Source organism: Chaetodon auriga, chromosome 8 (assembly GCF_051107435.1).
Source record: "Chaetodon auriga isolate fChaAug3 chromosome 8, fChaAug3.hap1, whole genome shotgun sequence".
Taxonomy (NCBI): domain Eukaryota; kingdom Metazoa; phylum Chordata; class Actinopteri; order Chaetodontiformes; family Chaetodontidae; genus Chaetodon; species Chaetodon auriga.
In genome coordinates, this window is record NC_135081.1 from 11,285,520 (window position 1) to 11,300,738 (window position 15,219).

Consider the following 15,219-nt stretch of genomic DNA (forward strand, 5'->3'; position numbering starts at 1 on the left):
GACCAGATGAACAAACAATAAGACCAAACCGGAGTCACTTATGTCATCTTTCCACTGTATAGCATTAAAAGGTAGAAATTCCAGCTCTATCTCTACATCACAACAAAAAAGAAGAATTTTAACTCAATTCACAACAGAACAAGTGTTTTATCGGGCAAAACCTACCACAACGCAGAAATATTGTATGTTTACATAAGCACAAGAGTAAAAAAACTTGCATCCTCCTCATGTGTTACACATGATGGAGGACACCTACCCAGGTCCAGCAGCCAGAACTTGCAGTTGTCTGAGTTTCCTCTGTGGGTAGAATCCATGGAGCAAAATGGGTTTAGAGACACTAAAGAATCGATTCCATGGGCCATGTCAGCCATATATCAGCCCTCTGAGATTGTGACGTGAAATATTCCCTCACAGCATCTTCACAAGTACGACAGCGGAAAACCTAAGCCCCTGTCGTTAGAGGAAAACTAATTCTGCAGTACGTATGTCGCTGAAACTCCAGGGAGAGAACGTGTGAAGTCCAGTGTGAGGAAAAAGAAAAAGTCAAATGCAGCATTAGAGAGTAGGATGTTTTCTCTCTCTCTCTCTCTCTTGCTTGCTTGCTCTTTGTAGCTCCTTCCCTCCCTCTCTTGCGAGTGGGCTGCTGTGAGGATATTGGGCAAGCCTCCACTGTGCCTCTCCCGCTCCGGGGGGATGTCTGTAAACATGCAGCACATCTACCGTATTACCCTTTGTAGAAGCACCCACTCAGTTTATGTGGGTGGGTGCATATTTTACAGGCATTAGGATGCACACAAGACGTGCAGTATGCTTGGAACAAATATAGACTCGGTTATGAAATCCAAGACAAGTGAAAAGCTAAATGCTCAGTGAAAGAAATCTGTCATGTTCACCGGTCGCTTACAAATTTCAGATTTTTCTACCATTCAGAATCTCCATTGGGGGTTTTCAAAGGCGGTTTTGTAACTACTAAATATATTCAATATTAGCTCTGTTTTCCTACATCTTCACTTCACCTGGCACACTGGCTGGATGCACAAAGATCTCCCTGTTTGGTGTGAGTATGTGTTTGTGTATGTGTGCTTCCCTGGGCTCTAAACACACTCTTTCCTGTACGAACACGCACATGCTTGTACATACACGGCCCGCATTTACTCTCAGCTCCTCACTGAGCTCATTTATCAATAACACTGTCATTAAGTGTCTGCCTTTGTGTTTATTTTAGACCCAGAGTCAACCGGCATGTTTTGGTAAACGGGGAATTCCAGTAATCAAACTGAGAAACGTGATTAGCATGTAGGTAAAAGTGCTCTAAATGTGATTTAACAGGAGTGTGTAGGCTCGCACAGGTTTCAGCAGCTAGCTGAGCAACACGGGAATTGATTAAACATTGAGAAAATGCACACACACACTGAACACACAGTATAGATGTGAACTTCACATTGAAACATCCTACAATCAGAGCAGACAACCAGCTGTTCCATACACTTTGCAACCTAATCCTGCTGGATGTGAACCATTTCATTCGACTGTGTTTATTCCAGACACAGACACTGACCTCCAGCAGTTAATTACTCCTCGCTGTGAGACACAGCATGAGGGGGACATTTCTCAGAAAATACTAATCCCCTAAACCGTCACCCTTGTGAAACTTTGGACAAAGTGGCCTACATGGTTGGTCGGTGAACACAAAAGGCTGACAAGGTAGCAAAGACGGGTATTTTTTGTCAACCTCGTCCTCCTCCTCCTCCTCAGCAACAGCCTTTTTGGACCACAGCAACCCCTGCAGTGAGAAGCTCCTTTTCATCACTGTTTCTGACCACCCAAACACACAGATACACACAGTGAGGGCGGGTGAGGCGCAGCCGAGGAAAGCCAGATAAAAACAAGAGCCTCGGAGAGCAAACAGACAAGAGAAACAGTGACACTGCAGTTAAAAGCGTTAAATAAGTAGTTGGGAAATTCTGCCTCTCTTCCAGCACTGGTTTAAAGCATTCAGCTAATTCCAGAGTTGTGAGTTCCTGTATGTACAGACCGTGTATCCTGTAATTTTAAACACAAACGCAGACCTTTCTCACATAAAGAGGCTGCCGGCAAAATATTTGTATGCTATATTACCATAGAAACAAGCAGTACAGCTCTCACCCACTCTCAGATTAAAGAGGGAAAGGCACAGGCAGAAACTTCTGCTCAGATGTGATGACGGCAGCTCATAACTCAGTGTCAAATGAGGGTCAGCTCTCAGTTTTTTCCTCTCGCTCTCCTCCGTCTGTTATGTCTGTTCCTAGTTGAGAACTTTAGCAGTGGTTATAATGTCCTAGAAAAATATATAAATATACAGTATGTATGTATAGTATAGGCAAATATAGTCCACACCGTATCCATTTGTCCACCTATGTGGAATTTGAGACAAGATAAACATCAATACCTTACATGGCCCAGGTGAGATAAAACATCATGAAATCTGCAATCAGCTCTGACTCAGTGAGCGTGAAGTGCTGGTCAGAATGGAAAACAATGAAGGAATCAATCACCATCAGCGTAGCAGATCCCAAACAGTTCACAAGAATATGGAACTAGGTAGCAGGAAGGGCTGGTGTGACCCGCACCTACTGGATAGAGAAACAACCACCACTACAGGAATAGCAAGCAGCCACCTGAGCCAGCTGCTTGGGATTTATCAGAGAGCTTGAACCAAAAACATGCTCAGGGAGATTTGACTTTAATGATGCTAGTATAAAAGTCACTGCAAAGCATTACTCTTATCAAGAAAAATACTTTGTATTGGATACTAAGACCAAACAGGCCCTGTATCAATATTCATCTGTGGGGGATATAAAATGAATCATGTGTACATGTTGTCATTAACTCAACTAAAATGTCAACATTTCTACCAATAATCTGGTGGCAATCATGATGACATTAATTTTCTGGCAGGACATGATTCAGCAATATTTTTGTTACTGTAACCAGAGCTGCACACTCACACACACACACAAACACACACACAAACACACACACACACACACACTCACACACACACACACACACACACACACACACACACACACACACACACACACACACACACACACACACACACACTGTGGAAATAACCTTGGGAAGCTCATTAATGACTCGTCTTCATAAGACCCTTCAGGCACGACGACAGATGCAGATTCTGACATCATATCTTCCAGGATAGAAGGCCGTTTAAGATTTTACATTTGTTACATTGGAGGTGCATGCTGCTGCATGTTTAAGACAAAGTACGGGTTTCTGACAGTAATAAGATCTGTGGATGTTAACAGTGCTGGGAATTCAAAGGCTGACATTATTTGAGGATAATTAAAAGAGAGCTGTGCTTCAAGCAGGCTTTCTACAGTTGCATAGCAACACCTAGAAATACTTGTGCGTGCTTCCCCAAGCAGCTGTTTGGTGAGAAGTGGTTTGAAGGTTTTGCAAGTCACCAATGCTCTGTTTGCAAACAAGAAATACATCCTATTCGCTTTGCCAAATGTTTCATGTGTCCATATGTGCCTGGACGTGACAAGCAGTTGTTGGGTGAGATAACAAGATTCTGCACACCACCTTCGCTGTTTCCAATCATGAAATGCATCCAAACAGCTTTTCTAATGTTCTCAAGCATCCAGATGTGCCTCAATGTGAGAAAATAACTTCCAGTCCACCTGCCAATGTGAAAATCGAAGGAAACGCTCTTCTCCTACCTTTGTGGTTGAAGAGCCCCTCCATCTCCATGGAGGACCTGGAGTGAGCGATGCAGAGCATGGAGCAGGGCACGATGCCCTCCTGGGCCGGAGAGCGGTCTGTGGTCCGCACCAGGCACCAGTCAGGCTTATCGTGGAGCCGCTCCAGGACCTCCACAGTCTGGCCTCGGCGCACCGTCAGCTCCCCGCTGCTGCTTCCATTACTGGCCACAAAGTCATGGATCACCACCGTCAACTCACAGCCACCGGACAGCTGAAGTGGAAGAGGGACAGAAGCGATGCCAGTCAAAATGGATGCTCATCTTTCAACAAATGAATGCAGTCTCCACAGGACACTCTGTGAGAATAAATTCTACCCAACAAGTCATAAAACAAAATAATGTGAATCTAAATACAGTTAGCATGTGGGTAGTGATAAACCATTGTTGTGTTTGCTGTGTTGTGTCTCTAAGTGCGCTACTATATATAGTGTTGGAAAGACTGGCATCAATTAATTCAATCTGATTTAATCCAAATTCATCATTTCTCCTGCATTTGAATAATCTTGCTACAGATATTTCAAAAAGTCAAGATACTACCGCAGAAGTACCTGATACTGTAAACTGATGGCGTGATGATTCAGTAAATTCACTTCTGACATCACTAAATTCAACTAATAGCTCTCGGAACAAAAAGTAAATACAGCAATTCCCTCAAAACATCCTTTGCTAACAGCACACGTGCTCGAGCAGCACAGTACAGTAAACGTGTACACGCGCTGATCAGTGGTGACTCATTCTAGCACAAGAGAACAAAACATCACTCTGACGCTCTGACTCCGGTCATCTGCTGTGTATGAAAAGAAAGGCAATGTTAGAGGTGGAACAAGGTTTGCTCACCGGTTATTGTCAAAGCTATCTCAGTTCTGCACGTGACTGAAAATGCGACTGTGCTCACAGGTGAAAGACATGCACAGTAACAGCACACCAGAGGGTGCACACATTCTCTCACTGTACAAATATGAAACAGAAGAGCATTGTTTCCGATTGGGAGAATTGTTTGCAAAAAGTTTGCAACTTGGAGCCTGTATTTTTACGATAAGACAGTATTTTCAGTTCCTGTAACGCATGTTAAGATTAGCATGTTTATAGCAAAGAATTTTGAGCTTTAAAACCTTAAATGATCATCAGCTTCTGAGCACTTATATTAAATATGACTTAGCAGCAGTCTTATGCACAAGTAATACTATTAGTCACACAGTTTATAACCGGCACACACCCAGCAGACTAAAATCATTCACACATTTCATGCTTTCAAAGGTTTACAGCTGCTCAAATTGAACATCTGTTCCTTATTTACAGTGTTGAAATTTATTCCGTTTGCATATTCCTTGTGTTCTTTACCACTGAAACAGACTGCTGCGTTAATCGTTTCAAAAATGTGTAAATGTCACCACAGTGCTTTTTCATTTTCTAAATACTGCAAAGCACATTATTTGCAACATACCCTTTGATAGTGTGGTAAAGCCAAAGAGCTGAGGAGCTGAGAAATGGGATGCGAGCTCCTGTCATCCAGCCTCTCCATTGTTTTCCACTCCCTCATTGCAAGAGAAATCCCATAGAGCTAGAAAACTCTACAGCTCTCTGATTTCTACAGCAATCCACTAAAATGGTCTTGAATCACAATGAATAGATGCCCACTAGATAAGCATAAGCTGTCTGCAAAAAAAAAACAGTAGAATTTATTTCACTTTATATGGGATATTTCTCCTGGGAACAACAGTCCCAGATAATTACAATCCTGATCCATCAGAACATCCAAAGGCCGGAAGAAAAGTTGCTGTCGTCAACAGCGCTCCTCTGTGGGTGCTTACAATCAGACTACTGAAGGTTAAATGATTCCCTGTTGTGTGTCTCTTCCCCGGAGCGGAGCAGTTAATCCATCCTTGCCTTTAAACAAATGTTGCCACAGTCTAGCTCATTAGTGTCCATTCATCAACAAAAAATGTACCCGAAAATTAGAGGAAAAAAACACAGCGGTCTGCCTGAATGTTTCTGTTTGAAGCAAAGTATGAGATCGATGGCTGCGAGGACTTAAAACCGCGCTCTCCTGTCTGGCATACAGACGAGCATCCTCTGTGAAGAGAGCGTGGGAGGCTGAAGCTGCTGACACACAAGTCAGTCACTAAAGCAGAGACACGCACACACACTAACACAAACACACCACTGTCACTGGCACTGCCTCTTGAATGAGAGGTCTCACAGAGGGTCCTCACAGAGAGGGACATAGAGAGGGGCATTCAAAAAAGTGAGGCTGAGACACAGATTTTCTATTTGCACGTGTTACTGTGTGTTTTGAATGTTGATGCACGGGAGCACGTCCTTAACTGAGGGAACAATGACTGATTAATTCATGAACACACACTGCTCACCTCCCCACCTGTGCAGTTCAGTTTTATGTTACATGAAACGTCCACAGAGCCGAGCTTTGCGCTCGCAGCTGACAGCGACAGTGAACGCACTGTGCTCGCCTTCTTTACTTGAAGCGTACGAGGCCGAGCTGGGAAAAGTCCAATTCAAGTGTGAAAATAATGACCCCATGTAAGAGTCCACGGCTACAGTTTTTAATTACAATCACGTTAAAGTGTGGGAATATTTTCTATCTACGTGTGCTGATGTGTGTGTGTTAGCTTTACAGTTGCTCATACTGAGCGTAGGAGGACAGGCCTTCTGTGGTGCTATTACCAGATATAACCACAGCCCACTGTCCCCGTTCCCAGTGAGCTAAGATTCTCTCTCTCTCTCACGCACGCACGCACGCACGCACGCACGCACGCATGCATGCACGCACAGCTTTGAAGCTCTGTCAGATGGACTGTTCCTTCCCCCTCACACAATCAAGCACTTTTGAGTTGCATGCATCTAACCAGTTTGCAGCTTCCAACGATCATAGCGCGATATCGACCAATGACAGACAGGCTACGTACTGACTGAATGAACGGAGTAATGTGGGATGTTAAGGGGAATGAAAAAATAAAATAAGACTGAAAAACTGTCATTATGGGTATCTCTAAAGTGCTGACTGGTACATTTGGGGGAAGAGGAACGCCTGAAGATTGTGTGTGTGTGTGTGTGTTCCTACCTTATCACTGTCCAGTGTGTTCTGGGATGTGCGTGAGGCGATGGAGATGGTATCTGGTTGGCTGCTGGCGTCTCCCTGGCTGTCCAGCTCCTCTCCGTCCCTGCAGGTAAACATGATCATTCCAATCATTCCATTATTACTGTTATCAATAATAATTACAATTTACTAGAAATATTGGTTATTGGCTTGATGGAGTGTAACAGCCTGGACTCTTTACTGTAAAAGTGACATAAATAGATTTACAATGTACTACTGTTGCATATATAAAATCATTTATTATTTATTATTATAATATATATTTATTAGTTGAGGGTAGTACACTGTTGCTTACCGTCTGCCTTTATGTTTAGCGGTAGTGGCTTTAGGGATGTGGATGGGCTCCTTCAGAGCTCCACGCAGGTGGACAGTTCGCTCCTGGATGACCTCCCGAATGTGTTTGATCCAGTCCTGCTTGTTTTCAATACTTGAAGCCTGGGAAACGGCACAGGATCGAGTCAGATAAAGGTTGGACGGACAGGTTGGAGTGTGCGCAGCTGTTAGGTCAGCAGTGCAGTCAGGTGTTTCCTTTCTGCCTTTTCACATACAGAACTGTTGTGAACAGCAGAGAAAAATGAAAGCTCTGTTCACTTCGCCTGTATGAATGAATTGTTGACCCATAACACAGTATCAGGTTTAATTTAGCAATTATATAGTTGTGTTTGATCCCACATGAGTGCTTTGATCCCTGCAATCTCGTACTTGAGTCACACATCCATATTCAGACGCAGTGTGAAATGACGACAATGGAGTCTCCTAAACTCCACTTAGGGCTCCACAGAGAGAAATATGGATATTTAGCGCCAGCCTCTTTATTTACGTCACTGAGCCAATGCGACACGGCGTTGTGCATGACTACCCTCGTGCGTGTCTTCTCTTCCTCCTTCACTTAGCAACGAGCAGCACCAAGGCTGCTGTGGCACCGTGTTACATAAAACACAGATTAGGATGGTCATCAGAAGTTATGCAATGAAGGAGATAGCTGTGCAGCACAAGTCGTAACACGTACAAAGTTTCAGTCTTTCCCTCTGTCAGCCTCGAAAACAAACATATCTGCACCCTGCATAGAACATTGCTTCTGACTCACTGCGCGAGAACTATCAAGTTGCTTGTGAGTCTGGATTATGACCCATCAACTGCTATGCTAATGTGTTTGTGTGATGAGTGAATAAGTAGCTGAAAGTAACACTCCAGCCCCCTACAGGGAGTGAACTTTCTTGGCTGAACAGAGGGAACTATGTAGGATTTGGTGGGGGTGGACTACAGATATGGAGTGACTTCTCTTCTTTATGTGTGAACAACTTGACCGCTCCCGCAGATGGGGAATCATATGGGGGTCTATTTCACAAATAGATTCAGTGCCGGAAGTAGAACTGACACTCCTCGTGAAGCTACAGATATTTTTGGTTCTCAGCTTTAGTTTGACCATTTATATCACTGTTGTGAAAGGGAAGAATGTTAAAGTATGAAGGTAAATATGGTGCAAAAAACAATATCTGAGAGAGATGAAATATCTAAAATCAAGGCATTAAATGCTTGTTTTGTTTGACAAGGTATATCTTCGTACCACGCAGTTTTATGTTGGAGCACTGCACTACTTTCAAGCTTTTTGGTCCCTAAACAAGACGTTATAACTAACAAGATTTCGGGTTTGAGTAATGATTTTGATGCTTGAAACTAGAATTTCCAGAAGTCTATCCACACTACTTTTAATTATCTGACATTTTCCTGTTCTGTTGACAAATAATTTTAGATATTTTAAGCAACATTTCCCCTGTTTATTGCTTATTTTTCTCCTTGCTCATTGCTCCTTTGCCTCCTCCGTTCGAATCAATATCTTGATACCTTGAGGACGATCTTGTTGTCCGAGGTCGGGGTCCTGCCCACCCACAGGGCGAACTTACAAGGATCTCCCTCCACGTGTTCTGTCACTCCGAGCTCTGATGTCTGAGGAGGTGAATAACATGTCAGCAAATTTGCTTGCTCTCGCAATTAATACACAGAAATGTACAAGTATAATGACAATAACAACTATACTCTGGTGACTTCATGTGCCTTTAACATTATGCATCCATAGATGACGTTTCACAACACATCTGGATTGACTTCTCAGATGTTGTAATTGGCAGAAAAAAAAGATATAATACAGTCTGGTAAAACACTACATTACTTACAAAGAGCTTGCTCTTGTACAGGTACTTGCTGCGCCCGTTGGAGTCTTTGACTTCTTTGCTGAAGACCAGGGACATCTCGAAGAGGAAGAGGTGCCGGTCGCGACCCTTCCGGATCAGAGTCTTGGGATCCCACACCTGGAACGACTCCTGGAGTATCAACTCCCCCTGCGAGTCGATGTTACCATCAAAGCCTGAGGCAGTGAAGGGAGAGGAGGAAAAGAGCAGTTCATGGGTGTTTGCAGGTGTGTACAGTATGTACAAACATCTTGGTGGGTGGTAAATGGAGATGAACGAAGTTACTGCTGCTGAGTCACAGCTGAATAATTTGTGCTGAATGAATTGCAAGGGAGTGTCGTGATTCTATTCACAAATTGAATATTGAATGAATAGAAAACATCAGGCACTGAGAACACATTCAGTGAGCACTTGTACAGTTGACTATTAAACCGGAGTCACTGCTGTATACCTCTGTCAGACAGTCAAGTTGCATTTACATCCATATCTGTCCAGAATAATATAATATGTGCAGTGAAGACTTTGAAGGAATGTAATAAAGTTCATATTTTGGTGAAATGGCAGTCATCACTATGTTGACATGTATGATTCCGGTGAATAACTTTTCCAATGACAAACAAGCCGTTTTCACTTAGAGACTATTTTTCCAGACGAGCACAGAGGACTGATAGAGTGCTTCATCATCTGAAGCTCAATATCAGCTGAACCAATGAGCTTCTGGTGACGACAATGCTTCAAATATGGAGGTTGGTGCAAAGAAGCCAGAGACAGTAAAAAGTGCTTCAAACACATCTTCAACCAATTCAGTATATGACCAAATCTTAAACATGGTCACAGTCACCCCTGCTGTTCCTGAGTTATAGTGTTGAATAATGGCCAGAAGTGTTTTGTGTGTGTGTGTGTGTGTGTGTGTGTGTGTGTGTGTGTGTGTGTGTGTGTATACCCACCATCCAGCATTGAGAGGTGCATGGCATCATTGGCTTTCTTTGGGACACTGAGCATCACTTCAAGACCATCCTTGATCTCGCCTTTACCTTCCTCACAGCATGTCAACAGCTCCTACAGCAAGAGACACACACACAGTGACTTTTAAATGAAGAAGCAAAGGACGCATTCATGATTTTGTTAAAGGGTTTAAGTTCCAACTGTATGCATTTTTTTCTTTTTATGCTTGCAAAAAGTGACTGACACCAGAGCGGATATCTTCCCTTTTATATTTCTGTAAGAGCATGCTGTACCTTGAGAAGGAGCTGGTATTTAGTGATTCTCTGGACTGGTTTAATCAGGTAAGAGGAGATGGAGTTGGCAAGGCGATGTCTTTGCTGGATTTCCTAGAAATCAAAGAAGGAAACAGACACACGTCTTACTCATGTTGTGCCAAGGGAAACCTTGAGAACTAAACAACAACAACAACAACAACAACAACAACAAAAAACGATGCCAATGTCACACCAAATATAACCTCCCTGGAGACCAAAGTCCAGGAGGCAGTGTATAGACCACAAAATGTAAAACACACTCATCCTGACTCTAATATCTCACATCAGACGCATTTCGTAGTAACTTACATCAAAGTAGGGTCCAGCGTGTTCCAGGATGAGCTGAGTGGAGTCGGGCTTGTTCTTACAGTAGTTCACATACATCTGGAACTTATCAGCCTGAGTGGGAGAAACAAAACCAGTAACTTTACTCACAAGATATCAAGAGTCTTGGATACTTCACAACGACTTCAGGAGAAAATGGTTTAGGAAAAAAATAGGTGTTTGAACTTAATATGGACCTACTCATGTAGACAAAAAACCTGAAACAATACTGGTACAGTGTTGTACAGCTCAAATACAGATAAAACCCAAACTCGCAGATCTCTCACCCAGGTCACAAAACAATGGCCAACATCCTCTGGAAGCTGCTCATATTTCTCCAACTCCTTCAGGAAGATACTGCACAGAGACAGAGAAAGATTTAAAAGGCCAGCAACCAGAAGCTGAGGAACAAATTTTGTATCTTCACTACTTGAAACATGTGGTTTTAAACTGGTGCTGAGTAACAGAATGCCACAGCAGATCACTGCTCCACTGACTTGTGATGAAACTCGTAGAGGTCCTGCATGTTCCCAAAGATGATGTGCTCCTTGTTGACAATGCCTGGAGGGATCTCCTCCACACCACTGGTCATTTCCCACAGGTATGTCTGCACAAAGCATAATTCATTAAAAACCCAGAAATCTCTCTGAGTCAATTCACTGTAAGTCAGAAAACTTCTTTTTAAAGGTAAATGAGTATCTGTGTGATTGTTGCAATACTTACATCCATACACTCCCGCAGGTCTCTGACGTAGGCTTTCTCAGTTTGAATCAGCTCAGCCATTATAAATCTGAAAGGACGTGACATGCACAAGGACACTGATGAATGTGTTCAGATGCTGTAGTTGACCAAATATGAATAAGAAAAGAAAGGTTAGACAACATCACAGACAAGAGGAGCTGGTTTTAAAATCAGTTCTTACAGGTTTAATGTTCGTTTATTCTAAATAATATCCTTATAATGTCAGCAAGTATTGAGTTAAATAAGCCAATCCACATAAAAGGAAAATCTCTATGTATTAATATCACAGACAAAATATCAGTGCAAAGAGACTGTGACTTTCATATTTTTACCTACAGTCACAGTCTGCTGTTCAGATGGTATGAGATACTATTTTGGACGCCTGTTCACTGCTCTAAATTCGTCCCAAGCAAATCCTCTGCTAAAATATATCTTCTGGGCATAGATTGCGTATGTATAGTACTATTGCTGTATGTGGATGCATTATGACCCATTACGGCTCACATGTGAACATATGTTGTGTAATGTACAGGCTGCTCATGGGCTAATCTCCTGTATGAATCCCCCATAAACCATTTAAAACCAATGATCACAGATATGCTTTACAGCATCATGAACACTGAAACATTTTGAGACAAATGCTCATAAGACACATTACTGCTCTGCATCATCTCTCTCTCTCACACACACACACACACACACACACACACCATCAATTCTCCATTTGCTTACACACTTGATTGGATTCAAAGATTTTAGCGTTCACTGTGATGTGCTCATGTTCTCGGGGTAATTTGACATTAAACTCCACATTATCACAATTTGACATGAAAGCCTGGCTGCAGCTATAAAATGCTAATGGAACTGAAAAATAATTTTTTTCATGTTTGCAGGAAATTACTGACATTCATCCAGGCATTTTTCCAGGCCTGTGGAGGAAACCTGTGATGCTGAGCATCAGGTGGTGATCGGGGAGAGCGTGCCAGGAAAATGGCTGTTGCACTCACTCTTTCCTTCGCGCTGACTTTCTCTTCTCCTCGTTGAGTTCATGAGCAGCATCCCTCAGCTTGACCTCTGACCCTGGAGCACTGGCTGGGATGATGTCCAATTGCAGCTCTTTACTCTAAAAAGGAGACAGTGGGTTTTATGTTGCGCATGAAAGGCTTGGTGGTCATTCACCAGTCAACACACCAATGTATGATGTATTTGTTTTCTCTCTTGGGAGATGGAGTTTAAAGAGGAATATGCAGTGGTCCAACATCTGGCCACCTAACGAAAGCTCCTACTCAGGAAACTATAATAATATGAAAGCCTGTCGTAGTTTGTATGATTAAATTCATCACATAAAAGACTGAAAAGGCTAGAGGCCAAGGTTATATCCCTTTTACTTTAGCCCGTCAGACATATACTGTATCAATGGCGGTATCTCTCTGTGGTCTGTCATCATACAGCATCAACCCAAGGATTTAGCATAAAGCATGTGAACAAAGTCTGTCGAAACACATTAGGAAGAATAGATCTGATATCTGTCTTCTTTGGATTTTTATCAATAGTGTCCACTCACAGCCTTGTTGGAGTCAGAAGAAATGCCGAGCGCCGTTTCCAGGCAGGTTCGGTATTTGTCCATGCGGAGAGAGAAGTCCCTGTAGCGCTTGTCCACCGAGGACACCCATTTCTTTATCTCCAGGGCATGGGCGTGGCCCTTGTCACAAAACCCATCCGCCAGCTGGATCAACAGCTTTACCCGCTCTTTAGTTTGCTGTCAATAGAGTGACATTTAGGGAGGGGACAGACAGAGAAGAGAGATGGCCACAGAGAGGCAGTGCCGGTGGAGGAAAGGTAGATAAGAGAGAGAGAGAGAGAGAGAGAGAGAGAGAGAGAGAGAGAGAGAGAGAGAGAGAGTTAGGAATCAGTGTGTTTGCTTGATGGACACAATAGCTTGTTCTCTAACACAATAACAGTGACACAGCAATGAGGAAAGAGGACAATACGCTGCCCTGGGAATGGGCCTCACGGCAGAGTGCAGGACTGTGCAAACAGACACACACACAACACAACAAGGAGAGCAACAGGCACAAAAATACACACATACAGTTTCTACCCTCCTCACCTTCTTTTACACAGTAATAGGCAGACAAATAAACAGACACACACACTCTGACACACAGACACACACACACACAGACACACACACACACACACAGACACACACACACACACGCACCTTTGCTGTGATCTGGAAGTCTTCGTGCTCTTTCAGCAGCTCCTGTGTGTGATGAATGCTGGAGCCGGTGGATGTGTGTGTGGACAGGTAAAACTCCCCAGTGTCATGGATCCACTCCAGGGCCTGAGGAAACAGCCAATCACAAGTGAGTACATTTACACTGGAGGGACTTTAGCCACACAATTTGAGACAGCCTCTATTAACTATCTAAATATTGAGGCCTGGTACATGCTGCTGTGCTTGAAACTCCTATAACTACAAAAAAAATGCTACTTACTCTTACAGTTCAAGCATTTAATCTCCAAAGGTCCTACTTAGTTTATATTCTTTTTAATATCTGTGTAATTTATAAACAGCAGTGGCAGAACTGCTCTAGTCAAACTGTGAGACCAGAAAGCATTCAGGCCTTGGGGATAAAACCTGGATCGCCCTAGAATAGCCATGTCCTAGAAACATCGATGATGTCATCTGATTTTATTGGCTAATCGCATATCTGTGTGCCTGCGCTGTGCTATCCAAACACCACAAGAGGGAGCAAAGTGTCTTGTATTGAAACAGCCTTAGACCTGCTGCACAAAGACAGTTAAGAGCTGAAGTGCCGTGGATTCAAGTTTGCGTCGGCTTCCTAAAATGAAGGGCTTCCAGCAGTCGTGCTCAAGTGTGTGGAGTGTGCAGAGATCGACTGATGACAGTATCATCCAAACTCTGTCCATCTCATTGAACAACGGCTGATCTGAGACTTGTCTGATTGAGAATTATTGAATGTTCTTGTGACTTGACCTCTCATCCTAGATCAGATCTCTTATTCTGCCAAAACTTAGAAAAACATAACAATAAAGATTCAAGTGGTTGAAATGTTCATTTCTGCTTGAGGGGTAAAAATGAGTGGTTGGAGACTTATGCTCTGTAATAAACGCAGTGTTCAGATTTACTGGGCCACATAATGATAGCCGTCTGTATGACTGTCATTGTTGCACATGTCTGGTGGCTTACATCATTTCCAGTATATTTGAAATGTATCATTACTAAGGAAACACACAGTGCTTGACTTAAAAACAGATACAAGTCAGGATGGAAGTTGCAGCTGTATGCTACGTGACACAAGTCAACTTGCTGATTTCGCTCCAGTGCGATCAAGAGCCAACCATCTAACAGGGAGGAGGCTATTTTCTACTTACACTGAATTGAATGATACAATGTACCGACCCGCTCGAATTTATCTCCAAATTGCGCATATTGCAAGTGGACACATAGACATACAGGACGCACAGTCATCGGCACACACCTGTTTGGCACTGCGTTCAAACACGACATATTGCTGGCACTGGTCCAGCCTCCGCTTCCTCATGGTCCAGAAGTGGAGCACTCTGTTCTCTCTCTGCAGCAGCTCATTCAAGATATCTGATGAAACACAAAATAAATGTATTCAAGATGGGGTTTTTTTATCGTGCGTCAGCATTGTATTAAAACATTTTGAGCACCCAAATGTATTATTCTGTGAATTAACTTTATGGTGGACGGAAACGGTTTAATAAGCTAATATGACGAACATCTTTGCAACGATAAAATACAGAAAAATAAAGGTGATTCCTGAGAAG

The 15,219-nt window shown here is 42.9% G+C and overlaps 1 protein-coding gene across 4 annotated transcripts in view; it reads right to left on the reverse strand.

Annotated features, from left to right (window-relative positions):
- Nucleotides 1-15,219, reverse strand: part of triob (trio Rho guanine nucleotide exchange factor b) — a 105,473-nt gene that overhangs the window by 18,323 nt on the left and 71,931 nt on the right. For all 4 annotated transcript variants that reach the window (XM_076736385.1, XM_076736384.1, XM_076736383.1 and 1 more), the window contains exons 23-37: nucleotides 14,907-15,022; nucleotides 13,622-13,744; nucleotides 12,962-13,156; nucleotides 12,405-12,520; nucleotides 11,380-11,446; nucleotides 11,154-11,263; nucleotides 10,944-11,013; nucleotides 10,642-10,731; nucleotides 10,312-10,404; nucleotides 10,021-10,132; nucleotides 9,059-9,249; nucleotides 8,730-8,831; nucleotides 7,180-7,319; nucleotides 6,849-6,948; nucleotides 3,729-3,981 (exon numbers count right to left, since the gene is read on the reverse strand). In XM_076736385.1, the coding sequence (XP_076592500.1) occupies nucleotides 3,729-3,981; nucleotides 6,849-6,948; nucleotides 7,180-7,319; nucleotides 8,730-8,831; nucleotides 9,059-9,249; nucleotides 10,021-10,132; nucleotides 10,312-10,404; nucleotides 10,642-10,731; nucleotides 10,944-11,013; nucleotides 11,154-11,263; nucleotides 11,380-11,446; nucleotides 12,405-12,520; nucleotides 12,962-13,156; nucleotides 13,622-13,744; nucleotides 14,907-15,022 (1,878 nt within the window). The remainder of the gene's footprint in view (nucleotides 1-3,728; nucleotides 3,982-6,848; nucleotides 6,949-7,179; nucleotides 7,320-8,729; nucleotides 8,832-9,058; nucleotides 9,250-10,020; nucleotides 10,133-10,311; nucleotides 10,405-10,641; nucleotides 10,732-10,943; nucleotides 11,014-11,153; nucleotides 11,264-11,379; nucleotides 11,447-12,404; nucleotides 12,521-12,961; nucleotides 13,157-13,621; nucleotides 13,745-14,906; nucleotides 15,023-15,219) is intronic.